The sequence below is a fragment of the Guillardia theta genome (genome assembly GCF_000315625.1).
Source record: "Guillardia theta CCMP2712 unplaced genomic scaffold GUITHscaffold_46, whole genome shotgun sequence".
Classification (NCBI taxonomy): domain Eukaryota; class Cryptophyceae; order Pyrenomonadales; family Geminigeraceae; genus Guillardia; species Guillardia theta.
The window spans coordinates 344,685-369,108 of NW_005434628.1; the positions used below are offsets into that span (position 1 = coordinate 344,685).

General features: G+C 55.1%; 6 protein-coding genes across 6 annotated transcripts in view; 3 read left to right on the forward strand and 3 right to left on the reverse strand.

Annotated features, from left to right (window-relative positions):
• Positions 1-246: 246 nt before the first annotated feature.
• Positions 247-1,661, reverse strand: GUITHDRAFT_153269 (hypothetical protein; the record flags this gene model as incomplete). The annotated part of the gene is made up of 9 exons (XM_005830386.1): positions 1,504-1,661; positions 1,341-1,455; positions 1,241-1,288; positions 1,102-1,197; positions 870-959; positions 566-635; positions 473-516; positions 389-422; positions 247-341 (listed from the first exon to the last, which is right to left on the reverse strand). Coding segments are annotated over exons 1-9 (521 nt in total), but the record flags the coding sequence as incomplete, so codon positions are not given.
• A 1,845-nt stretch (positions 1,662-3,506) lies between these two features.
• GUITHDRAFT_87793 (hypothetical protein) lies at positions 3,507-12,233 on the reverse strand (the record flags this gene model as incomplete). Its single annotated transcript, XM_005830387.1, has 6 exons — positions 3,507-4,046; positions 6,087-6,502; positions 7,079-7,208; positions 7,788-8,084; positions 9,534-9,590; positions 11,805-12,233. 6 exons carry the CDS (start codon positions 12,231-12,233, stop codon positions 3,507-3,509), a joined length of 1,869 nt encoding a protein of 622 aa, XP_005830444.1.
• A 1,003-nt stretch (positions 12,234-13,236) lies between these two features.
• On the forward strand, positions 13,237-15,508 carry GUITHDRAFT_110589 (hypothetical protein; the record flags this gene model as incomplete). The annotated part of the gene is made up of 12 exons (XM_005830388.1): positions 13,237-13,348; positions 13,402-13,508; positions 13,553-13,672; positions 13,727-13,820; positions 13,874-14,052; positions 14,116-14,184; positions 14,230-14,311; positions 14,361-14,421; positions 14,475-14,519; positions 14,619-14,715; positions 15,039-15,176; positions 15,407-15,508. The coding sequence occupies 12 exons, from the start codon at positions 13,237-13,239 to the stop codon at positions 15,506-15,508; spliced, it is 1,206 nt and encodes a 401-aa protein (XP_005830445.1).
• Positions 15,509-16,183: 675 nt separating this feature from the next.
• Positions 16,184-18,405, forward strand: GUITHDRAFT_110590 (hypothetical protein; the record flags this gene model as incomplete). The annotated part of the gene is made up of 13 exons (XM_005830389.1): positions 16,184-16,563; positions 16,619-16,711; positions 16,756-16,829; positions 16,885-17,012; positions 17,063-17,159; positions 17,268-17,335; positions 17,381-17,412; positions 17,476-17,494; positions 17,540-17,565; positions 17,625-17,702; positions 17,758-17,839; positions 18,038-18,108; positions 18,183-18,405. 13 exons carry the CDS (start codon positions 16,184-16,186, stop codon positions 18,403-18,405), a joined length of 1,371 nt encoding a protein of 456 aa, XP_005830446.1.
• Positions 18,406-20,976: 2,571 nt separating this feature from the next.
• Positions 20,977-21,924, forward strand: GUITHDRAFT_52246 (hypothetical protein; the record flags this gene model as incomplete). The annotated part of the gene is made up of 1 exon (XM_005830390.1): positions 20,977-21,924. A coding segment is annotated over one exon (948 nt), but the record flags the coding sequence as incomplete, so codon positions are not given.
• A 1,466-nt stretch (positions 21,925-23,390) lies between these two features.
• Positions 23,391-24,424, reverse strand: part of GUITHDRAFT_163854 (hypothetical protein) — a gene marked incomplete at its 5' end in the record, with an annotated part of 8,504 nt that continues 7,470 nt past the window's right edge. The window contains 2 exons of the mRNA XM_005830391.1: positions 23,391-23,471; positions 23,626-23,696. Coding sequence (XP_005830448.1) covers positions 23,467-23,471; positions 23,626-23,696 — 76 coding nt within the window. The 3' untranslated portion in view covers positions 23,391-23,466. The remainder of the gene's footprint in view (positions 23,472-23,625; positions 23,697-24,424) is intronic.

The following is a 24,424-nucleotide window of genomic DNA, read 5'->3' on the forward strand; positions in this document are numbered from 1 at the left end:
TGCTGTTGCACTTCTTTGTTTTTGATTTCTCCGATCTCCGCGTACTCTCCGCAGCAGTCTGCCGTCCTTTCTTTCCCCACAGCCTCCCCCCTATCGGGAGGCGGGGGGGGGGTTATAATCATCTGTCATTCCATAGCAATCGTAGGAGGAGGAGGAGGAGGAGGAGGAGGAGGAGGAGGAGGAGGAGGAGGAGGAGGAGGAGGAGGAGGAGGAGGAGGAGGAGGAGGAGGATAAAAGTCCCTCGGTCGCTTGCTTGTTCACAATTTATGTACATTACAACTTTCATCTACAGACATAAAGATTGATATTACAAAACCTACAACCAGCTCTCGCTTAATCAGCTGCAATGATGTCAATCACAAGCACGAAGAGCAAGCACACAGCTCACTGTATTGACAGTTCCATGCGAAGAACTCCATCACCTGGATGCAAACATTCTCAGCCCCGCCTGCTCCTCCCACCTCTCACTCACCGCGTCCATCCCCTTGGCTGTGAAGCCCTCAGGAAGGAGATTTCCTGCATGGCAGTGAGTGTCGGCGGTCGAGGGGGGTTGGAGGAGAGGCACCAGGATTGTCTTCGAGCCGAAGTTGCTCGATGCTCGTCAGATTGCCGAGCTCCAGTGGAATGGACATCAGCTGTAGGAGGTCAGAGAGTGAAAGGGGGAGGGCGGGGGTGAGCGTTGAGAGAGGCAGAGCAGAAGGTCAACGTTGCGAGGAAGGAGCATACCAGGGATGAGAGGAACAAACAGAGCAGGGCGGAGAGGAGCAGGGAGGAGAGAAGCAGGGAGGACAGGAGAGGAGACGAAAGGAAAGGAGGGGCCAGAAGAATGTCCAATACCAGACAAGATGCTGAAGCAGGATGGCAAGTACCTGATTATTCTCGAAGGAAACTTCTCGAAGTCCGGTCAACTGTCCGATCAAAGTCGGGATTGATCGAATCTTGTTGTGAGAGAGGGCGAGCTATCAAGCACGAGTAGTAGTCAGCGAAAAAAAGAGTCGATTTCTTGTCGTTGTCGTCATCATCATTATCATCCTCCTCATCCTCAACCTCATCCTCAACCTCCTCCTCCTCCTCCTCCTCATCATTGTCATGATCCATCACCTGCTGCAAGTTGGTCAGGCGGAAGAACTCGTTGGGAAGATGCTCGATCAAGTTGTGACGGAGCATCAGGGAGCTGAGGCCCAGGATCTTTCCAATCTGCGAGAATCTCAGCATAGAGTCAGGAGCGCACCATTGTTGCCTGTGGAGAAATCTCCGCAATCTGGTTGAAGGAACAATCCAGCATCATCTAGAGCGAGCCAGCAGAGGTCAGAGGCCGATGAGTTTAGGAGCAGCCGCACCAAAGAGCGGAGGTTTTCGACGTCTTCGGGGATGGAGGACAAGCAGTTATGCTGCATCCGTAGGATCCTGAGGTTCGTCATGGAAGAGATCTTCACGAAGATTTCATCCTCAAGGCTGGAAAATCGTCAGGGGGAGGAGGAAACGAGTCAGCAGAGAGGCGACCGATTGTGCGAGAGGTCCATGTTGGTCAAGGTAGCGCTTGCTAGCTCAGGCAAAGATTGCAAAGAATTGTTCTTCATCAGAAGGTTTTGGATCCCAGCAATCCCGATCGTCTTTCCTCCCTTGAAGGACGACGTCGAGCGCGACGTCCTGGCTGAAGACGAAGGAGTATCTGCTATCAGGGAGACATAGCCGATCTGATTGTTGTCGACGCATAGGTATCTCAGACTCTCCTTGGAGAGGAGGGAGGATGGGAGCTGGGAGAACTGAGGAGGGCAGCAAGTCAGCCGCCAGCAGCTCAGCTCAGAGGGCTCACGTTGTTGCTTCTAAGGTCGATATGTCGAAGATGAACGAGTTTAGAGAGGGAGGGAGGGACGTCGTCTATCTTGTTGAACCGAAAGTCTAGCATCGTCAGCATGGTGAACGTCAGGATCTGACAGAAGGAGTCAGTGTGCAGCGATGAGCTCCATGCAAGACGGCAACTGCGACCAGGAAGAAAAGGTAGGAGGAGGAGGAGGGGGAGGAAGGAAAAATACCTCGTCTGAGATCCTGGTGAGAGCGTTGCTAGCTAGGTTGATGGAGAGGAGGTAGTTCAGATGGTGAAAGCTGATGTTGGATTCGCTGAGCTCCATTCCTGACAAGTCCAGGTGCATCGACGACCTTGCATCTCCAATCCGACGAAGATACTGCAGGGCATGTCATTGCTATGGAGGGCCAGTATAATCCCATCAACCCCCCCCCCCCCCTCCTCCACCCCCCCCCCCCCCTCCTCCCACCCCCTCCTCCACCTCCTCCACCTCCTCCTCCTCCTCCTCCTCCTCCTCATTTTCCTCCTCCTCCTCCTCATTTTCCTCCTCCTCCTTATTTTCCTCCTCCTCCTCATCGCCACCGCCATTATGATCATCATCAGGAGCAGCAGGAGCAGGAGCAGGAGCAGGAGCAGCAGCAGCAGCAGCAGCAGCAGCATCGCTGTGTCGATCATCGCAAACAGAAACTTGACATCCATATCTTCGTTTGCCTCACCATCTGAATGATCGGAATCCCTTCGTCCATGATGTGTTTAGGAGGGTCGATCAGCCCGTCGTCCACGTGCAGCCTTTGCAAGCAGCTCAAAGTGCCGACGAATGTAGGAAGGTACTTGAGCTTGTTCCCGATCAGAGTCAACTCGTTGATGGGAGCGGCCGTGGACTGCTTCTTCCCCTGCTCGCTGGTTGTCAGTACGCCCCTCACCATCTTCCCTTCCTCTCACATTGACTGGCTTCACCTCCTCAGCCTCATCGGAGCCTGAAGCTGCAGTCAAAGACGAGGAGGAGGGAGCGAACAAGAGAGGGAGGGAGAAGTTACCAACGATCCCCAGCAGGTCCGTCGGGAGGTCCTGCGAGAAAAGGATGAGATGGGATGGATGTCGAGCTGAGAACAGCAGGACCTCGAGCTCAAGGTCGCGGAGGTCGATGTGGCCAGTGATTTTAACGTCGTACATCCTCTTTAGGTACTGGAAGACCTGGAGGGAAAGTGTGAAGAGTGGGAAGGAGGGAGATTGCTTTCAGAGACAGAGACAAGAAGGAAGATGGCTATCAGAGACAGATTGAAGACACGGTTGCTAACAGAGATGGACATAAAAGAAAATGGCTATCAGAAAGAAAGACATGACAAGAGATTGCTATGAGAGAGCAAGAGATGAAAGGAAATTGGTACGAAGGATCTTTGTTTCTCTTTTCGGAGACGAAGGCAAGGAGGGCAAGGATACAATCCGATGATGTTGCAATAAACAAGACATGAACTCCCTTCCGATCATCATCACCGCTACAAGGCCCTGCCGCACGACGAGGTCCGGGGGGTCGAGGATCGGGTTGTCATCGAAGTTGAAGTTGACGAGCAAAGAGATCCTGCTGAGGCTGGGAGGAAGCATCTTGATCTTGTTGTTGGACAAGGACAAGAACGTCAGGTTGGTGAGTCGATGGAAAGGTTTGGGTATCTCCACAACCTGCCAAAGAGAAGAAGATGAGCTAAAGGATATGGAGTGCTTGACTTGAAACTTCAAACAGCACCTGGTTGTTCGCCAGGTTCAACGTGTGGAGGCCAGTGCACAAGCTAATGCTTGAGGGGAGGATGCTGATCTCGTTGCGTTGGAAGTATGCTTCCTGCAAGCTCTTCATGCGGTTTATCTGGTTGGGGAGGAACTTTATCTTGTTGAGACTGAGGTCCAAGTACGTCAACGATGACAAGCTCGGGAAGGTGGGAGGGAGCAGCTGGAGTTGGTTGTCCTCCAGGCACAGCTTCTCAAGGTTGGTCAAGTCGCCGATGGAGTTGGGAAGGGACTCTAGTGAGTTCTTGTCCAGCAGAAGAGACACGACGCTCGTAAGGGTGCCGACCACAGCAGGGAGCTGCATCAAACGATTCTCCCCGAGGTCAAGATGGCGGAGTTGCTCGAGCTGGGCGATCTCCCAGGGGAGAGTTCTCAGCTTGTTGTGCCTCATTCTGAGCGTCTGCAGGACCTTCAGCTGGGAAATCTCGGGGCTCAAGAGCTCGATGACGTTGTTGTCGAGCTTGAGGGCCTGCATCCTAGTGCCGAGGGCGATATCGTTGGTAACGGCGCTGAGCTGCCAGGAGGAGAGGTCGAGGTCCCCAGTATGATGCGCGTCAAATACCCTCCTCATGTACTCGAAGATCTCTGCCGTCGGCCGCTTCATGACGTCCTCGTGCGGGCTCCTCCACAGGTTGTTGGCCGTCACGACGCTGGTCAGGCTGGTGATGAAGGCAAACTCAAGGTAAAAGACCGTGAGCTTGTTGTTGGCGAGGTTGAGGGCAGCGAGGTTGGTGAGGAGGAGGAAGTCGACAGGGATGAAGGTGATGTTGTTGTGGGAGATGTCCAGCTCCCTCACCAGCAAGAGACTTGAGAAGGAGAAGTTGTACGCCTGTACTGGGGCGCCGATAGCCCGCAAACTTGCAAACTCCTTGGAAGTGAAAAGATGCTCGTCGGTCCCCTGGTAGTCCAGAACCTCCAGCAGGTTGTTTGCCAAGCTCAAGGACGTCAAGTTGGTCAGCTGCACGAGAGTGAAGGGGACGGTCTCAAGGCCGAGCTTTGACAAGTTCAGCCGCCTGCTGCTCGTTGCCTCGTTGCGCCTGTCCAGATACTCCATGATATGTCGGAATCCCATCCTTGCGATGTCAGCGGGAGGATCCGCGATCTTGTTCCCGTCGAACTCGATCTCCTCCAGGGTAGAGATGGCAACGACTTGCGGAGAGATACTGGTCAGCCGGTTGTTCTTCATCCGCAGCAATCGAAGCTGAGTCAGGCAGTAGATGGAGTCCGGGAGATGATCGAAGCGGTTATTGGAGATGTCAATCCTTGTCAAGCACGACAGCTTGTCAAACTCCATCGACAGCGTGTCCAGGAAGTTCCAGCTCAGGTCCAGGTGAGCGAGAAAGACGAAATCTGTCAGACCCGCCGGGACAGAGGTCAGTTTGTTGCTGCTGATGTCCAGCTCCACTAGGGTCGTGAGGTCGTCGATGGCATCGTGCAAGTGACTGAGCTGGTTGTCTCTGAGGTACAACTGCTGCAGGCTGGACAGCCTGGCCATGCCCTTGGGGAGAAAGGCAATCTTGTTGAAGCTCATGTCGAGAGTCCGCAGCTGCTCCAGGCTCTCGATGGCCTGCGGGATGATGGCAATCTGGTTGTTGGACATGCTGAGAGTGCGCAGGGAGGTCAGGTAGAAGACAGCAGCAGGCATCTGCTTGAAGAGGTTGTGGTTCAGCTCGAGCCTGCTCAGGTTCACCAGCTCCATCGCCTGCTCGGGCAGGTCTTGCATCAGGTTGCGGTTGCAACAGAGCACCTCCAGGCTATCCAGCAGGTCCGATAGTGTGAGGTCAAGGTGGACGATCGACCAGTCGTTTAGCTCCAGCTCTCCTCGTCTGTTGCTCATCTTCTGCCCCTGGAAGCTGTACCCCTCCGGCAGCCTCCCCCTCGCTGCCAGCAGGAGGGCAAGGAAGTTCATAACGGCGGTGAGTCCGCGGGGAACGATCTCCTGCGGCGGCATTCGCGAGTCGTTGCCGTGGGCCTGGAGGACCTGGAGGCTTGTCATGAGGGCGATGGAGGTCGGGAGGATGTGGATGAGGTTGTCCACGAAACAGAGCTCCTGGAGGGAGGGGAGGGAGCATAGCTCTAGAGGGATCTCGTGCAGGTTGTTCTTGTTGATCCGGAAGACGCGGAGGTCGCGGAACTCTGAGATGCTCGGAGGAATCTCGTAGATCCTGTTGGATGACAGGTCAAGGAGCTGGAGGAGGGAGAAGTGGAAGAGAGGAGGAGGAATCGCCTGCAGCTGGTTCCCCACAAGGGAGAGCCTGGTGAGGAAGGTGAGGACCGTCATGGGGGGAGGGACGTGACTGAGGTTCATCTCATGAAGGAAGAGCTCCTTCGTTGCATGCGACCGCGACATGTTCTGCATGTACTCCCTCAGCTTGCTGCCCGACACGACCGCAACTTCCTCCGGGGGATCGACGAGCGGGTTGTGGGCCGCGTGCACAGTGTCGATGTAGGGGATGAGGCCTAGGTCAGGGGTGAGATGCTCGACGAGGTTCTCAGACACGTTGAGGGAGCGGAGGGACGTCAGCCTGCTGCAGTTGTCCGGCAAGGACTTGATCTTGTTCTCCTGTACGTTGAGGGTCTGGAGGCTCACGAGGCTGGAGAGAGAGGCAGGGAGCCCTTGGAGTTTGTTGGAGCTCAGGTTGCAGGAGACGAGGCCAGTTAACAGCCCGAACTGATCCGGGATGCTCGTCAGCTCGTTGTGACTGAGGCTCAAGGTCTGGAGGTCGTACAGGAGGCAGAGAGAGTCGGGGAGCGATGAGATCTGGTTGTCGTCAAGGTTGAAGAGCTGGAGGGTCGTTAGGCTGGAGACGTTGTCCGGCAGTCGGGAGATCCTGTTGTTGTTGGCCAAGAGCTTCCTGAGGCTCTTCATGCCGTCGAAGAGACTTGGAGGCAGGGAGGTCAGACGGTTGTTGGAAACTTCGACCACAAGGATCTCGGCGAAGTTGTCAAGAACTTCGCACGTGTAGGACTCAAGGTTCCAGTTGCTCAGAGTCAGAGTCTGGGAGGTCTTGGAAGACCATAGCGTCCTGAGGTAAGGGAGGATGGTGCCGGTCCCCTCTGCTATGATCTCGGGAGGAGGAGACGAAAGGAGCTCGCAGTGCGTGAGGTCTAGCAGCCTTAGTGACTTGGAGAACAGTCCGAACTCCGGAGGGACGGATCTCATTCGGTTGCGGGAGAGGTTCAGAGTCTTGAGCTTCGTCATCTGCCACATGACTGAAGTGATGATGACAACCTGGTTGTCCTCGAAGCTGAGGTGCTTCAGGAGGAGGAGATCGCCGATGCGGATGGGGATGGTGCGGATCCTGTTCTTGGCGAGGGAGAGGGAGGTGAGGGAGGTGTAGAAGAAGAGTTCGTCGGGAACTTCGATCAGCATGCAGCCTTCCAGGTCGATCTTGCAGATCTTCAGCCCGTCCTCGATGCATCTCAAGTACTTCAAGATCACCCCGGGGCCCTCGCCATGGATCTCATGGGGAGGACTGGTCAAGTCGGCACATTGAACCACCAGGTCGCGCAGGTTGGTCAGATGGCAGAGGGAACGAGGGAGCGAAGTCAGGGGGTTGCGATCGACGTGCAAGCACTCCAGGGCCGTAAGCTGACCCAGCTCCTGGGGAATTGAGCTGATCTTGTTGCCCGAGACGTCCAGGTGGGTGAGGAGGGAGAGGGGGAGGAGGGAAGTGATGTCAACCTCCTCGATCAGGTTGTCCTTGAGGGAGAGGAAGGTAAGGCTCGTCAGCTCCAGCAGCCCAGCAGGCATTCTTCTGTGCTTTAGGCTGGCCAGGTCGAGCTTTGCCGTCGAGCGAGCAGTTGACAAGCTCCTGAGGTATCGCAAGATCGTTGCCACGTCTCTGCCCTCAGTGACGTCGATGGGAGGAGAGACCACTGCCTCCTTGTCAAAGTCCAGCCTCTCCAACGTCGTGCACCATCCCAGCTCGAACGGGAGGGCCTTGAGCTGGTTGTTGGTCACCGACAGGATCCTGAGCCTCCTCAGCGAGCTGACGGAGGACGGCAGGGAGGTCAGTCGGTTGTTGTCCAGAAGGACCTCCAGCAGGTTGTAGTTCCTTCCAAGGATGTCAGAGACGCTGGTGAGATTCATGCCTTGCAGGTTGAGCAAGTTGGAGGAGGAGGAGTCGCGGAGCCTCCGCAGGTACATGCAGATGAAGTTGGCGCCTTTCCTCCGGATCTCCGGTGGAGGGTCGCGCACGGGGTTGCCCGATAGGTCGAGCTCGGAAAGGTTGGAGAGGAGGCCCCACTCGAAGGGGATGGAAACGATCTTGTTCCTGGCCAGGTTGACCCTGGAAAGGCTGATGACGTGGCCGATCTCAGGGGCAAGAGCCTCGAGCTGGTTGCCTGCAAGGTCCAGGTGGTGGAGGGCCTTGAAGTTGCCAAAGTCTGACGGGATGTCAGAGATGTTGTTGTCTGCCAGGCTGAGGTGTGTGAGGGTCTCGATGTAGGAGAAGGAGGCGGGGAGGGAGTCCAGGAGGTTCCCGTCGGCAATGAACTCCCGTAGCTCCCGCAGGTTGCCGACGAGGACGGGGATGTGGAGGAGGCGGTTGGAGCTGACGTTGATGTGGACGAGGTTGAGGAAGGTGAAGGTTTCAGGGACGAGCTCGGAGACCAGATTGTTCGAGATGTCCAGCTGAGTCAGGGAGAAGTTTGCAGCGTGATGAATGGCGAAGGTCTGCATGCCGCAGGACGACAGGTCGAGCCTCTTGGAGGTGAGAGCGTCGAGCAGGGCCGAGAGGTACTCTTTCACTGGCGCGATCCCCTTGCTGCAAATTTCCATCCCAGGAGACAGCAGCTCGTTCCCCTCGAAGGTGAAGTCTGTCCAGCTGGGCAGGAAGCTGAGCTGGGGAGGGAGGGATCGAAGGGAGGGGTTATGATCGAGGAGGAGGGAGGATAAGGTGCTGATCCGTCCTAGCGTGACGGGCAAGCTCTCGAGTCTGTTCCTCTTGGCAGAAAGGAGCTCGAGCCTTGTGAGGTCGCAGACTTCCAGCGGGATCGAAGTGCAGAAGTTGTCGTCAATGATGAGCTGACGAAGGTTGTAGAGGAGGAAGATGGAGGAATGGAGGACCTGGAGGTCCTGTCTGCTAAGATCCAGGACGTTGGTCTCCTCGGCGGCTAGCAGGTTGTGCAGGTATGACAGGATAGCATCCGTACCCTTGTCGATCACCTCGCGGGGAGGGGACTGCACAGGGTTGCCCTTGAAGCTCAACTTGGTCAAAGATGAGAGGCGGGCCATACCCGCTGCGAGAATCTGGATCCTGTTCTCGTCGACGTTGAGGGTCCGAAGGTTGGTGAGGACGAAGATGGAGGGAGGGACTTGCTCTAGCCTGTTCCCACTGAGGTTGAGGGTAGTCACTGACTGGTACTCCTGGGCGTTGATGAAGATTCTCTCCATTCCCATCCACCCGAGGTCGAGGACTTTGGAATGTTTCCCCTCCCACATCCTCATCAGGAAGGCAGAGATGGCAGGCAGGCCCTGGGCTCGGATCTCGGGCGGGGGGGAGAAGAGCTGGTCGTTTCCGTCCATCAGGAGCAGTTTGAGCTTTGGGAGAAGAGCAACTTCGGGGAGGACGTTGAGCAGAGGGTTCTTGCCAACGTTGAGCTCCTCCAGCTGCTTCAGCGCCGCGATGCCAAGAGGAAGAGTCTCGAACTTGTTGTGCCCCATGCGCAGTTTTTTGAGTTCAACCAGCTCAGTGATGCTGCTGGGCAGATTTGACAGCCTGTTGCGAGACACGTCGAGGAGGAGGAGGTGCCTGAGCCGGCCGACAGCTTTCGGGATCTCGTCCAGATTGTTTCCAGCCAGTCGGAGCTCAAGGAGAGCAGAGAGGGAGAAGAGAGAAGGATGCAGCTCAGTGAAGAGGTTGTCTTCAGCGTACAGCCGCTTGAGCTTCGAGAAGGCAGCAAGGTTCGGAGGAAGAGCACGGAGGAGGTTAGAGGAGAGGACGAGACGCGTTAGACCCGTCAACCTCCCAACCTTCATGGGCAGAGACTGCAGCTTGTTCTTGAACAGCTTCAGCTCGATCAGCGCTGTCTGTCTGCAGATGATGAGGGGGAGGGAAGTCAGTCCTAGAGCACTCAAGTCCAGCATCCTGTTCCTTTCCGAGTCATGCAGGCACCGAAGGTACCGCAGGATTCTGAACGTTCCTTGCTCGACTATGTCGGGAGGGGGAGACCGCAGTGGGTTCTCACCGACCTGCAAGTCGACCAGAGAGTTCATGTTCCCTGCATCGTTGGCTATCCATGTCAGCTCGTTTCGTCGGAGCCAGCAGATTCTGAGGACAGGAAGCTTGGGGAAGGTCGGGGGAAGCCTCTCGAGCTTGTTGTCTTCAGCGTAGAGCTCGGCGAGGCATGCGAGGAGGCCGATGGCATCCGGGAGGGAAGACAGGTTGTTCTCGGAGACGTTGAGAACTTTAAGACTCTTGACGTTGCAGATATGGTCCGGGAGCGCGAGTAGCTGATTCTTCTGCAGTTGAATGTGCGTGAAGTCCGCCTGCTGAAACACCTCGGGAGGGAGCCAGCGGATGGAGAAAGAAACGAGTCGTAGCTTCCCGGTCGTTTTTCCGTCGTTGACGTCGGCCAGGTAGGACATGCAGGCCTGAAACCCGTTGGTAACCACCGTCATGGGAGGAGACTCCAGTGGGTTGTTGTCAACAGACAAGGTCTGCAACGAGGAGCAGTTGCACAGCTCGTCCGGGAGGTGACGGAGGTCGTTGTGGGTGCAGCGGAGGACTGAGAGGTTGGTCAGGTTGCCGATGCTCGCTGGGAGCTTGAGGAGGAGGTTGTGACTGAGGTCAAGAGTCTCAAGGAGGCAGAGGGCTGACTTGTCCCCTAGGTCCTCAGGAAGAGTCGTCAGGAAGTTGTTGCAGATGCGTACCTCCCGCAGCCCCTCTAGGCTCCAGACTGTGGAAGGGACGTAGCGCAGCTGGAAGTTGTTTAGCTCGAGCTGGGCTGACTGGATCGACGCCCGGATACACCTCAAGACCTTCAGCACGATCTGGTGGGAGGAGCTCAGGGACTTCGGGGAGAGCCAGGGGAACGTGTCGTTGCCGGAGAAGTCCAGGTTGACAAGGGAGGAGAGGGCGATCATCTCGATGGGGACCGAAGAGATCCTGTTGTTTGACAAGGAGAGGGAGGTGAGGTGAGTCAGAGTAAAAACAGGAGGAGGAATGTTTTGCAATCCTATGCCCGAGAGGTCGAGCGAGAGGGACGAAATGCCGTAGTAAAGGCCCTCGAAGTATCTGATCAAGCACCCCGTGGACTCTTGCCCGACCTTCACTTTCCTCAGCAAGTGTGCAAGCTGCTGCTGGTACTCCTCTGCAAAAGTTGGCCCTTCGTGCCTCACTGTATCACAGTCGACAGGCCTGAAGCATCGGTCAGGATCGAGTAGGCTGGCGCACAGACGTCGCTCACGAGAACTTGACAGCAGTCATGTTGCAGTAATCCAGCAGATGAAGTGGGCAAGAATTAATCTCATTTCCTTCAACGTTCAGATAGCATAACTTGAGCAGGTTTCGCATTTCCACCTTCCCCATCCTCTTTCAGTGCCCGGCAACCGCAAGCAAAGCTCTCACCGGAAGATCCACAAGCTTGTTGTAGGACAGGTCGAGAATCACGAGGTTGACGAGGTTCCCGATGCCACCATCAACGTCCACCAGCACGTTCTCGCTCATAGACAGAAAGGCAAGGGAGGTAAGGCAGCAGAGGGGTGGAGGGAAGAGCGTTATTTCGTTCCCGTCCAGCAGCAGCGTCTGGATGTTCCTCAACCTGTTTGTAATGGAGGAGTGCAGCAGGCAGGGGAAGCAAGCATGAAACAGTTAGTTCTGTGAGCAAACAACCACGCAAGTCACCTGTCAAACCCATCGGGAAGCTGTGTCAGCTTGTTGTCTCGCAGGTCAGCGAAGACTAGGCTCTCCATCTCGCCGAAGGAGGGGCTGATGGAATGAATCCCGCTGTTGCTCGCGAAGAAGCTCTGCAGGCACTTGAAGTCTCCGATGCCCTCAATGATTTCAAAGGTCTCCACGTTGGAGATTTGCAATGACGTCAGGACTGTGCATAGGCGGTGCGCATGGTGGACGGCGTCGGTCCTCAGGACCTTAAGGTAGTCGAGGGTCAGGTGCAGCTCCTGCCTCTCATGGGCGATCAGAAGGTTCCTCAGCGCATGGAACAGGTCGGAGATCTCAAGGTCTGCGATCGCCACGAAAGGCTCTCGCAGCACGTTGTCCTGCAGGTTGAGGGTAGTGAGGGCGGTACAGCTGCACAGCTCCAGTGGCACTTCGTGGAGTCTGTTCCCTTGGAGGAGGAGAACCTTGAGGTTGCCCAGCTGCCCAATCTCTGGAGCGATCTGGACGAGGCAGTTGTTGTGGAGGAAGAGGCTCTTCATCGACTGAAACTCCCCGATCGCCGGGGGGATCTTTACCAGCTGATTGGCGTCCAACTCGAGGGTATGCAGGAGTTTCAGGCTGCGCAGACTGGAAGGGAACTCCACGAGGTCGTTGTTGCTCAGCTTGATGGAGACCAGTCGCTCGGAGAGCCTGATCTGCTGCGGCAGCGAGCTGAGCTTCAAGCTCTCCCAGTGCAAGCTCCCGTTCACTTCTGCCTCCCTGCTCCTCTCTTGGAGGAGAGCCAAGGTTTGGTTGGGATCCATGGGGTCAGCCAGTCTCCTCAACTAGCATACACCATATCGATCATCTGCATGACAACCATGACGTGTTCAAACATGTTTCAGATCTCAGTGAGCGTCGGGGATCGGCGCTGGCACGCACAACTCCCAGAGGATCTTTGAGCCTTCCTGCATCTCTCCAAGGCATATTCGAGCGGCATGTACATCTCGCATCACCTTGTGTTTGTCTATCGCATCATCAGCTCGTCACTTGTTGTCATCATTGCGATCCTGCTTGCTTGCTCTTCTCCTCCTTCCATCTGCCCTCGTCCTCCCCCGACGCCATGTTGGAGCTACTCGCTCAGTTGATTGCTTGGTGCTCCCGGGTCTAGGCCCCGGCCGGCCTGCCGGGTTCGACTCACTGTCAGTCCGTCCCGGCCCGGCCCGGCGGCCGCGCGGACCGTACCGTCGGACTCCCGGCGGCACTGAGTGACAGTGACCGTGGAGTCGGCCCGGTGACTGCCGTATGGTACTACACCGCCGTGCACCGGCCCGGTCCGACCACAACCACGGTTGAATAACTTTGAGTAATCTTTTTCTTAGTAGAGCCGCTTTTTCTTACCCGGGCCGGTTTACTCAGTTGAGTAAACTTTTCGGCCCCCGTGAAGTTAAAGCTTTTTCTTAGTTGAACTTTGCCAAATTGAGTAAACTTTTTCTTAGATTAGGTAGTACTGTAGACTCGAGAGAGAGAGAGAGTCCGGTCAACTTTCAACTGTAAGTTCGATACCGGGCCGCCGTTCCGAGTTCCGGGTTGACTAGAATGATGTCTTTCATTTTTTACCTTCGGTTGACAAGAATGATGTCTTTTTTTCGAAGGCAACAACCCCACAAGCAAGCTCTGCACGATGTCATGGGCGCTAGACCTGAGGCAAGTGGAGGATGCAGGACGAGGAGGATGGAAGAGAGAGAAGACAGAGCCGAGCAATGTCCTACAGGTGATCTTCCTTTTCGCACAAGTGATAACTCAAATCGTGCGACTGAGTTCGGAATGTTGCGAACTTGTGGCTCGAACGGAAACTTCTTTGAGAAGATCACGCGTGCTATCAATCAGGTGCCGTTTGACGTCAAGACCATCCAACTGGCCTTGGATCAGGCCAAAGGTAGCGGCGCGCGGACTGTCACCTGATGGGATGGCTGAATGTGATCATATCAGATGGAGATATTATTGCCGTCACCCCAGGAGAATACGTTGAGAGCGTTGTTGTCCGGTCAGACGTGACCATCCGAGCAGAAATACCTTCTTTCCATCCTCCTGGAGCGGTTTGATCCGCTGCCCCTGCTGCCGTCATCTGAACCTCGTGCAGTCGAGGGAGGTGAGGATCGTGGCGTCAGGAGAGGGGAGTACCATCCGGGTGTCAGCATCAGAGAGGAAGGAAGGAGACAGGGCGAGAACAAGGATCACCCCCCGAGTTCTGATCGGAGATGTAAGGAGAAGGGGGGTGGGGTTATGAGCGGGGCTGATGCTCTCCCTGCGTCAGATTACTTTGATGTGCAAGTCGGACGTCCTGTCGGATCACGTGTTAGAGGTCGATGGCGCGTATGTGCACGTTGAGAGCTGTAGCATCGTTGGAGGTAGGGAGATTGCGGACAAGAGGCATGCTAGCAGATCTTCATGTCATTGACAGGAACACATGGGATATTTGCTTGCAACCATGGAGAAGTGAAGATGAGTTTGAGTGAGGTGTCAGGGGCGAGCAGGGCGGGGATCAGTTGCTTCAGCGGGGCGAGGGTGCACGTACAGGACAGTAGGATCTTGAACAATGGGGAGAACGGAGTTGCTGTTTGTGGATGGTCTATCGACAAGGTGAACGATTCAACATGGAATTGTTTTGAGATGCTTCATTCATGACGGCATTTGCAACAACAGAATCACTTTGGGTCGAGAGTTGTCGTAGAAACTTCTAAGATCTACAACAACAAGATGTTCGGAGTGATGGTGAGATGATGTTGGAAGGAAGCATGCCTTGACATTCCAGCTAAGGCGTACGGAGGAGGCAACGTCAGCCTAAGAGGAGACGACATCATGAACAACGAGAAAGGAGGTTTATTCTTGATGAGTGAAGGTTGCAGATATCTTATCAAGGCTGCTTCCGAGCTGACATACCAGCACAGAGACTGTAGCAGACGTCGAGTACTGCAGGATCAAGGGGAACGGCTGTTATGGAGCAATCATGTATGTGCGTTCTCGCAAACGTTTGCCGATTGAAATCATCTCGACTTCCACAGGCATGCAGAGCACAGGTCTATACCCAAGTCGCTAAGAGTCATCAAGTAAGTCTCCCTGTTGCTTGCACGCTTGCTGTCTGCTCAAATCTCCTGCCATGCTGTGGGGCACCACCGCTCGGAGGGTGCTGAGGACAGGATGCGCAGGAGCGACGTGCGTGAGAATGAGTTCGGAGCATGGAAGATCCATCCGTCTCTGAGCAAGCAAGCTGACATCTATGCCGCAAGCAACCGGACGAGCCAGGTAGAATCATGGCGGCACGACGAGGATCAACTGACGAGGATCAACTGACTCGCCTGCCCCTCCCTTGCCAATTCCTTCTCTTCCGTTTCCATTCCTTCCTTCTCTTTCCTTTCCATGGCCCTTTTCCTGCCTTCTCCTTCCTGTTCCTTTTTTCCATCCCCCCCTTCTTTCTCGTTTGCTAACGTCTCTTCTTCCCTTCCCCTTTTCTTCCCTTCTACGGCTCTCTTATTCTCTTTCCTTTCTCCTTCCCTTCCACGGCCATCTTCTCGTCTTCACTGCCCTCCTCTCTTCTTTCCTTTCTTCCTCTGTCCCCCTGTCTCCAGGACGACGACATGGACGATGAGGACGACGATGCTGACATCAAAGGATGGCTGGGCGCCATGGGCATGCAGCATCTCCAGGAGTTCTTCGCACGTGTGCGAATATCCTCCCTGAGAGAGGCTCGAGCGCTGTCCATCGACGTGAGCAAGAATCGACTCCTTCCGTCCTCCCCCTTGAGCTCATAGCACAAACTCCTTGCTCTCTCTTCCAGTCCCCTCCCCACTCCTCTTAGTAAGAACCCCACCTTCCCCACTCCTTTCTCTTAGGAAGAATCCTTGCCTGTATTCTGCTTCCCCTCTTCGCAAGAGATCCTCACCCCCCCCTTCCCTCCCTCCCTCCTCTTGTCCCGTCCCGCCTTGACCTGCTGCAGGACATGAAGGGGATGGGCATCGCCGACGAGTTCGCCCGCAGGCTGATCCTGAACCGGGTCACCAAGACCGTGACGTCGAGACGGGCAAAGGAGATCGCGTGAGAGTAAATCAAAATCCAGTCGCCTTCACCACCCGTCCCTCTTCTAATAGCTCCTAGCTCATGGCGATCTCCCTCGCAGTCACTCACCCCTACCTTCTCACTCTATCACTCCTCCTCTCCTCTCTTTTCATCCCCCTCCCCCCCCTCCTCTCCTCTCCTCTCCTCTCCTCTCCTCTCCTCTCCTCTCCTCTCCTCTCCTCTCTTCCCCGTCTGCTACCTACCCGCTCTGCTGCCCCCTTCTACCGTACGATTTTTGAGTGGGCGGATTTCTGTCCCCAGAATGTCAGTCTAATAAAGGACCAGAGCGAAAATGGAGGGGGCGGGGGGGGAGGACTTGGAGGGAGGGAGCAGGAGAGTACAGGGGAGGAAAGATGGGGATGGAAGGGTATCGGAGCCAGGAGAGGGTGATGATGAGAGGACGAGGTAGCTTCTCTTGTAACACGGCATGCCTGCTGTCCTCCGAAGCTGCAGAGGACCGTGATGTTTGTTTGTTCCGCGATGACTCGGTAGACGGCAGGGGAGGACGATGCGCTCAGGACAGGCTGGAATGCTCTTCCGGACTTTTGTCATGTCTGCGGCATCATGCGACAGATCTGCGAACCTGGTGGTGGTAGGAGGAGGCATCTCAGGTAGACTGAAGGGAGGACGGGAGATGCAGTTGCCTTGCCTAAGAACGATGGCAGGACTATCAGCAGCGGTCAAGCTGCATCAGCACGGGTTCAAAGTGAAGGTGCTGGAGGCGTCCGAGAAAGTTGGGGGGAGGATGAGAAGCCTGTACGGTCCTGCTGGGGTTGTCGAGATAGGAGCGCAGTGGATGCATGGGACTGTCGGGAACCCTGTGTATGACCTGGCAAAGAAGGAAGGGCTTATGGAGGAGGAGGAGAAATATATGAGAATGCAGGACGAGACCTTCGGTCGCATGTGCTTCGTCAAGGAAGGAGGGGAGGAGGTGGATGAACAAGTGCTGGAGGACGTCGTGTCAGCGTACGACGACTTGCTGGAAGAGTTGGAGCAGGGCATGGCAGCGCCGGCAGGCTCAGCTGAAGATTACATCCGGTATGCGAGCAGCGTGAAGGATGCTGCTGCTGACTTGCTGTCCTTGTGCTGTAAGGCGAAGGCTGGGAGAAGAAGGGGCTCTAAACAAGCATGCGGGGTTGGAAGACGACGTGGAGAGGGTCTTGGAATGGAAGAGCCGCATGTTTGTGTTGTGCTCTCCGCTCTGACAGTGAAGTGAAGGAGTGCAAACAGGCAAGGGAACATCGATGGCTCTCACCCTTCCACCGTGTCCACTTCACACTTCATCAACTTCAAGGAGCTTGAGGGTGCGTACGGTCAACAGTAATTCCCTCCACTAGTGGGTCTCACGCCAGTGAGCAGGAGAACGAATCCTTCCTGTGCCCTGCGGATACTCAAAGATCGTACAATCCCTCGCGAATCTTCTTCCTGCAGATGCTGTCGTCACCTCTGCTAGAGTCTCGAGCATCTCAACTCTTGTTGACCAAGAGGTTGGCAGTGCTGTCCCCTTCCTTGCTTGACCTGTGAGCCCTTGGTGTAGGATGAAGAGAGGATCAAACTTGTGTGTAGCAATGGACAAGAATACTTTGCAGATGATGTTATTGTTGCCACGTCCCTTGGTGTTCTAAAACACTCAGGTCTCCTTCTGCCAACTTCTTCCTCCTACTTCTTCCCTCCCGCTTTCCCCCTCCTCCCTCCTCCCTCCTCCCTCCTGGCTGTCGGTTGCTTACACTTCATCTGTTCAGATATCCAGTTCGATCCGGAGCTGCCGCAGTGGAAGCGAGAGGCGATCAGCAGGATGGGGATGGGTGTGGTGAGTGCGAGGCAGCTGTAAAAGTCGCGCCTGATCTCCTCCCAGGTCGAGAAGGTTTTCTTCGAATTCACTGAGGAGTGAGTCGGGTTGTTGGCGAGCAAGACGAGCTTCTGACCTTGAGTTTGCTCATGAACTCTCAGCGACATGGAGACTATGGAGGTGAACTTCAGCACCTCCCCCCGTCTCTCCTCATCCTCTTCCCAGGAGAAGGGATTCTGCTTCCGAAGCATGTGAACCCTGCTTCTGAGACCTCCTCCGGACTGTGGCCTGACCCTCAAACTTGCCACAGCCTTCCAAGGCAACAGGATGAACAGAGTCTAAGCTTTCTTTGCCGAGCCACAGGCATGTACAGAGTCCCGATGTCAAGGTAATTTCTCCCCTCCCCTCCCACCCTCCTCCCAAGTGCATGACGCAAGTGGCAGGTACGTTTGCATGTGGCTGACTGGAGCGGATGTCTCGGAAAAGCTCAGCAAGACGTCGGATGAAGAGCTCATCTCACAATTTGTATGCAGACTTTCATGCACGCCTTCCTTCCTCACTCCCCCCAATCAACCGCTCTCCTCCATTCCTGACTCCCTTCCCAGTCCACAGTGACCGATCCTCCCCTGCGCCTGTTTCTCCTATGGGCTACTTCCTCTTATTCCTCTCCTCTCAGTCTCCTTCAATCTCTCCTCCTCCTTTCTTGAACTGCATCGTCATCAGGTACAGCTCGTCAGGGCTTTCGCGCGCCCCACGGACCAGCCTCACATCCCCAGCCCATTCAACGTGGTCAGGTCGAGCTGGGGAAGTGACCCTCACTTCAGGAAGGCTCCAGCTGGGGAGATTCGAGCTGACTTGTCGTGAGCAGGGGGTCCTACTCCTTCCTCTCGACCTCGTCAACACAGGAGGATATCCGTGCGCTGGGAGAGCCTGTTGTTGTCGGCAGCCAACAGAAGGCTTGCCATATCTGCTTCGCGGGGGAGGCGACCCACGAGAACTTCTATGGGACCGTCCATGGCGCCTACCTGGCCGGGGAAAGAGAAGCTCGGAGGATGATTCGTCTCCGATCAGCGCAGCCCATCGGCGACTGAGAAGCCGTTTGTGGACCACCCGCCGCATTCGTCCGAGTCGTAATCAACGTACGGAGGCTTCGATCATCGGATTCCGTCGGAGCTGAGCGCGACGGTGACCGGCCGATCCAATAGCCTCCGAGGCTCCGACGTGCACCCAGTGACACTCAGTCACGGCCCGGCCGGGCGGCGACTCCCGCGGGCCTGGCATGATCCCGGCGACGGCGGATCGGACGCGTCATGGCATGATCCGTACGGTGGACTCGGACGGCACCGTGTACCGATACTTCCGATCGATCCGTTCCGAACTTGAAGTTTCTGAGGCTACTGAGCGGCCTACGGTACGGTAGCGGCCCGGCCCGCCGGCCGGCCCCGCGGCGCGGCGCCGGGGCGCGATCCGATCGGATCGGACCCCGAGCCGGCCCGGCACTGGCAATGATTGATTAGTCAACTTAATGATTCGCGGGCTTGCCTCGTCTTGGTAGCTGGAGAGGCAAACATTGACTTTTACGTGACAGTTGCACCCACAGAGTTGACGGGCCGGCAAGGCATCAGCCAGCCCAACATAATATGAATATCTTGAATAAATTTGAAATATGCATGAAACATTTCATGTAGCTGAATCTCTCATTGGTGGGTGTGGGTGGTGGGTGGTGGGTGGTGGGTGGTGGGTGGTGGGTGGTGGATTGTATCCAACATTGAACGCCACCCTATAGTCCCCTTTGTATGGAGGTAGAGAAGGGGGGTGATCAATTATTTCGGATCAACTTTCATGACGCGTTGCAGCATGGGGGTGGGGTCAAAAAGGTTTTACAACTTTTTACAAGACACTCCGAGGACGTGACTGTTTGCTATGAGCGGTCACATTCATTGTATCCATTTCTCTGCCGAGAGTATCAAAAGACTTTCTTTCGAATCTGTACTACCACCAACAATTATAAAATGACCCCTAGGATTTTAGCTATAAATTTTTAAAAGTACCCCCCGTATCCGAAGATGTTTTACTACCCCACCTTCCCCTACACAGATCTATCTGTTCTCCAACCACCCCGTCTAGTTACTTACTACCCCCCATGTCCCCAATGATAACTCTTAGGTCCTCGGTCTCCCCTGCTACCCTACCCTACCCTACCCTACCCTACCCTACCCTACCCTACCCTACCCTACCCTACCCTACCCTACCCTACCCTACCCTACCATACCCTGTCAATCTAACACAAGGAAAACCCCCCAAAGTTCATACAAGTATTCTATATTCCTTTTATTTTAACATCCTTGGCACCAATGAGACTACCCTACCTACAAAAATATCCGACGATTCTACTAAGAGGGACGGGTCACGATATGTTTTGAACTTTACGCTACCTCATTCGGCAGAAAGCTCGGAGGTACCCCTCTCACTTCTCCACCACCGGGGTACATGAGGGACAAAACCACCTACCCCCAAGAGACGAAAGCAGTTACCTTGGGACAATTGAAAGTTAAATGGTTCGGAAAAGGGTGGGGTCATACAGGATCCAAACGTGGTGGGTTCTGATATTTTGGAGAGGTGGGTAGAGCAATAGTTAATAGTACGCGAGATGAAAGCGATCGATACAGATGGGAGGATAGAAATAGGGGTGGGGTACGGGGCTAAGACATTCCAACTCGGGGTGATGGTAAAAGACTTTGATGATTTTGGGGGGTAGGGGTTGATTCTAGGGGAGGTCAATGTGGAGGATCTCGGATGGTAGACGAGGTGGAGGGGGTGGGGTGGGAGTTGCTTTCCTCGTGGACTTCTGCGTAGCAGTCCTGCTGGAAGTCTTTGCAGCCCCCCCCCCCCCCCTGGCGAATCTCCTCGGTCCCTCGCTCCCTTCCTCTCTCCCTCGGTCCCTTCTTCTCTCCTCCCTTTCTCCTCCGGCTTGTTCCCTCCGGGCGAACCCACTCTTTGTCATACCCCCTCTCCCTTCCCTACGCTCCTCTCTGTCTCACCATCTCTTGCCTGGATTCTGAACTTATTCTTTCCCACCGTACGTTTGTTTGCCTGCTTGCTCACAAGTTCTCGCTGCATCTGAAACACACGCTGGGATCGGTTGTTCCTTCTCGCTCCTCGCTCCTTTCGCCCAAGGTGACCAGAAAGCCCGCTACTATTATCGTTTGGAGGGACTGAACTGTACTCCGTCAGGCAAAACCTGTACCCCTCTGAAGCATGTCCTTCCGGAGACGGAGGAACACGATGACGTCGGAGCATGTGCACTCAAGAAGCATGACCTCCCTCACGGATGTCCCGGAATCCCTTGGACGTTTCCTGTCTAAGGGCAGGAGGAGTTCAGTCTCTCAGGCAACATGCATGCCAAGGAACAACTCGTTTTCCTCCTTCTCCACTCTGGAGCTTCCCAAGGAGGATCTGGAGACCCTTTCCACTGCGACTACTCCGACCAAGAGTACCCAGAGGCCTCAGAACCTCACCTACCAGTGGGAGCACACAGAGGAAGTATTCAGCCTGGCACGCATTGCCTCTTCCCTGAGACCCAACGAGCCCCTGTGCGTTCTTGAAGGTAGGCCTTGCCTCCTTTTCTGTGCCGACATCACGGTCTTATGTTTTGTTGAACAGACCGCCTGTACTTTATGACAACACAAGCACCAGTAACTGCGAAGCATGGACAGTACTTCTTCACCATGGATGGCGTGATGAGCTACATGCCATTCTGCGCCGACTTCGGGCCGTTCAACCTGGGCATGACCAAGCACTTCCTTGACACGTTTGAAGACATGCTGAGACGAGCAGAAATGAAGAGCCTCAAGCTCGTGTACTATACCTCCACCAACCCCTGCGACGTGTCGAACGCCATCTACCTGCTCGGGACTTTCCTGATTCTCCAACTTGGGGTCTCCCCGCAGGACGCCTGGTTCCCTTTCTCGCAAATATCGAGCAAGGCGATCAGATTGTACAGGGACGCGACTTGGGTGCCCAGCACGTACGACCTTCACATCACGGACTGCTGGGCAGGGCTGCTCAAGGCCGTGAAGACAGGGTTGTTCAACTACAAGACTTTCGACAAAGACGAGTACTTCTACTATGACAATCCAGACAATGGTGACATGCATGAGGTTCTCAAGGGGAAATTCTTTGCGTTCAAGGGGCCGTCAGGTAGGAGAAAATACCTCGGGTCAGGTCGTTACACCCTCCTCCCATCGGACTACTTCGACGTGTTCAGATCCAAGAACATCAAGACGGTCGTGCGGCTCAACAATAAGGAGTACGATAGGAACGTCTTTGTACAGTCAGGGTTCCAACATCACGATCTCTTCTTCACAGATTGCACAACTCCTTCCGATACCATTGTTGACAAGTTTCTGCGCATCGCGGAGGGAGCAGAAGGCTCGCTTGCCGTTCACTGCCTGGCTGGATTAGGGAGGACGGGGACTCTGATCGCGCTCTACATGATGAAGCATCTTCAGTTTACGGCCAACGAGGCCATGGCCTGGCTCAGAATCGTTCGTCCAGGAAGCGTCATCGGTCCCCAGCAGCAGTACCTGCAGGATCAGCAGGCCAGGATGTGGAACCTCGGGCAGAAGAAGGTGGCTGGGCTCGGGGTCACGATAGGGCTGAAAGACAGTGAGGTGGGACAGGAGATCTCGGGCAAGGCGGCGGTGCTAGCGGACATGGTGACCAAGGGCATGCTGAACAGGGACGTCATGAGGGACGGGAAGCAGTCGCGGCAAGAAGAAGGCCCTTCAATGCCAACAAAGGGGACGCCAACCAAGAGTTTGCGGATGAGCCAGCGAGGGGAGTGGAAGAGCTGCCTGAAGGATCTCTCAGTGGACGAACCGAAGGACTCACTCTCCTCCTCCCAATCTGGTTCCAAGGGAACGCGGACTGTGCGCTTTTGCTCCACACCTCCTGCTGGGAAGGCGATGGAAGCGGCGAGGAAGTTGCGCGTGAGATAACGGGCCGATCATGTTGAATTTATTGTTTCTGTGAATACTGCAAATGTTGACATGAGTGTATGATTGAATAAGCAAGTTTGCAAGATAAACTTGATGGCTCACGACGCTCGAGTGTTGTTTGAAGCTCCGGAAAGTCAAAGCTCCTCCACTGAGATGCATGGCATGCGCTTTAAGACGTCTCATGAGGTAGAAGCAAGAGCTCGTGCGGGCTGTCCCTCCCGCTGCCTATCCCTCCACCTTGGTTCGACCCAAGGAACGTGCTCGACGGGAGGGAGCGGCGACTTGCCAAGAATGAGATCAGCGGCCTGAAGGAAGAGGATAAGGATCTTGAAGAGAGTGCTCCCCCAGCATCAGCAAGGAAGCAAGGCAAGCGTTGCTTAAGTCGAGAACTGGGAGGGAAGAGAGGAGAGAGGAGAGGAGAGGAGCGGAGAGGAGAGGGTGATCAGAGCGGAGAGGAGGGAGGAGAGGACGCTTGATAGAGGAGAAGAGTGCAACAAGCAAAGCAGGAGAGTGAGAGAGGAGTAGAGAATATTTCTTTCACCTTCTCTGCAATCATGATCGTCGGGCCATTCAAGTTTCCGTTGGTTATTCTCGGCATGATGGAAGAGTCGACGACCCGCAGGTTTTGCAGCCCGTGGACCCTGAGAGGAGGCGTAAAGTGAAGCGGGGAAACAAGTAAAGAACAACTGGGGGGATGATAAGAGAAGAGGAGGAAAAGAGGTACGTAGCGATACTTGGGGACAAGATCATTAAGTAGGGGGGACCGTGGGGGACAGGCAGAGGACGAGTTTGTGAGGAGGAGGAGGAGGAGGAGGAGGAGGAGGAGGAGGAGGAGGAGGAGGAGGAGGAGGAGGAGGAGGAGGAGGAGGAGGAGGTGGTGGTGGTGGTGGTGGTGGTGGTGGTGGAGGAGGAGGAGGAGGAGGACAAAAGTGGAATCTTTGGAAAGAGGGAGGGAGGGAGGGAGGGAGGGAGGGAGGGAGAGAGGTTAACACGAGTTCACGCTGACTCGAAGAATGAACAAGAGAGCGAAAGAGGAGGAAGAACCAGGCACTGGCACAAGCAATAAAACCATAATACCTGAGATGGCTGTCGACGACGTCGAATTGATTTCCCTTGCCCATCTTGCAAGTTCCGCAAGGATGATAAGCACTTTCAACCTGGAGGGGTTGAGAAGTTACAGCAGAGAAGGAGAGAGGGGGAGCAAAGAGAACATCATGAGATAACATGACAGGACGGAGGAGAAGGAGGAGAGGAAATATTTGCAGGTCGCGACAAGAGGGAGGGAAAGATCTTTGCTGCCTCGTCCCCTTACCTTCTGTCGCACCGCTTCATCGATATCTTGATCGGACAGCACTTGTGCTCCGGGCGAGATCTCCTCTCCTCTACCACCCAGGGGCCTCAGCAAGTGCCGAGGACGCCATCCCTCGCACTCATCCATCCTCCCCTCCCCTCTCTCCTCCCTGTCTCTCCCTGTCTCTCTCTCTCTCCCTCTTCCTGCACCCCGCCCTCTCTCTTCCTCTCTTCCTCTCTCTCTCTCTCTCTCTCTCTCTCTTCCTCTCTCTCTCTCTTTCTCTGTCTCTCCCCCCCCCTCTCTTCCTCTCTCTCTCTCTCTCTCTCTCTCTCTCTCTCTCCCTCTTCCTCTCTCTCTTCCTCCGTCCCTCCGTCCCTCCGTCCTCTTCCTCTCCGGCCCTCCGTCCCTCCGTCCCTCCGTCCCTCCGTCCCTCCGGGTTGCTTGATTTTTCTATCTCATGCATCTTGAAATGAAGATCGACCAGGTGCTGTTGATGACTGATATCACAAGCTTGTTTTGCTCGCGAAAGAAGATTGTGAAAGCATTCATCCTCTTTCACTTTCAAAGGCACTTGAAGATCAAGCCTCAAATTCTTCAAGCTTGATTGAAGTACATGATCTCGTTCTCTCTTCAATGCATACCATTCTTCGGGTAGGTCAAAGAGGTGAGCAAGCTTGGCCTCTGCTTCTCTTAGCTCTTCATGCAACTCTTTGACATTGTTTTCTTCCCAACAGACAATGCTCTCTTGGACTTGAAGCAATCTTCTCGATGCACAGTTAGATGTAGATTCAGGGGTTGACTCTCCATGATCATCATCAA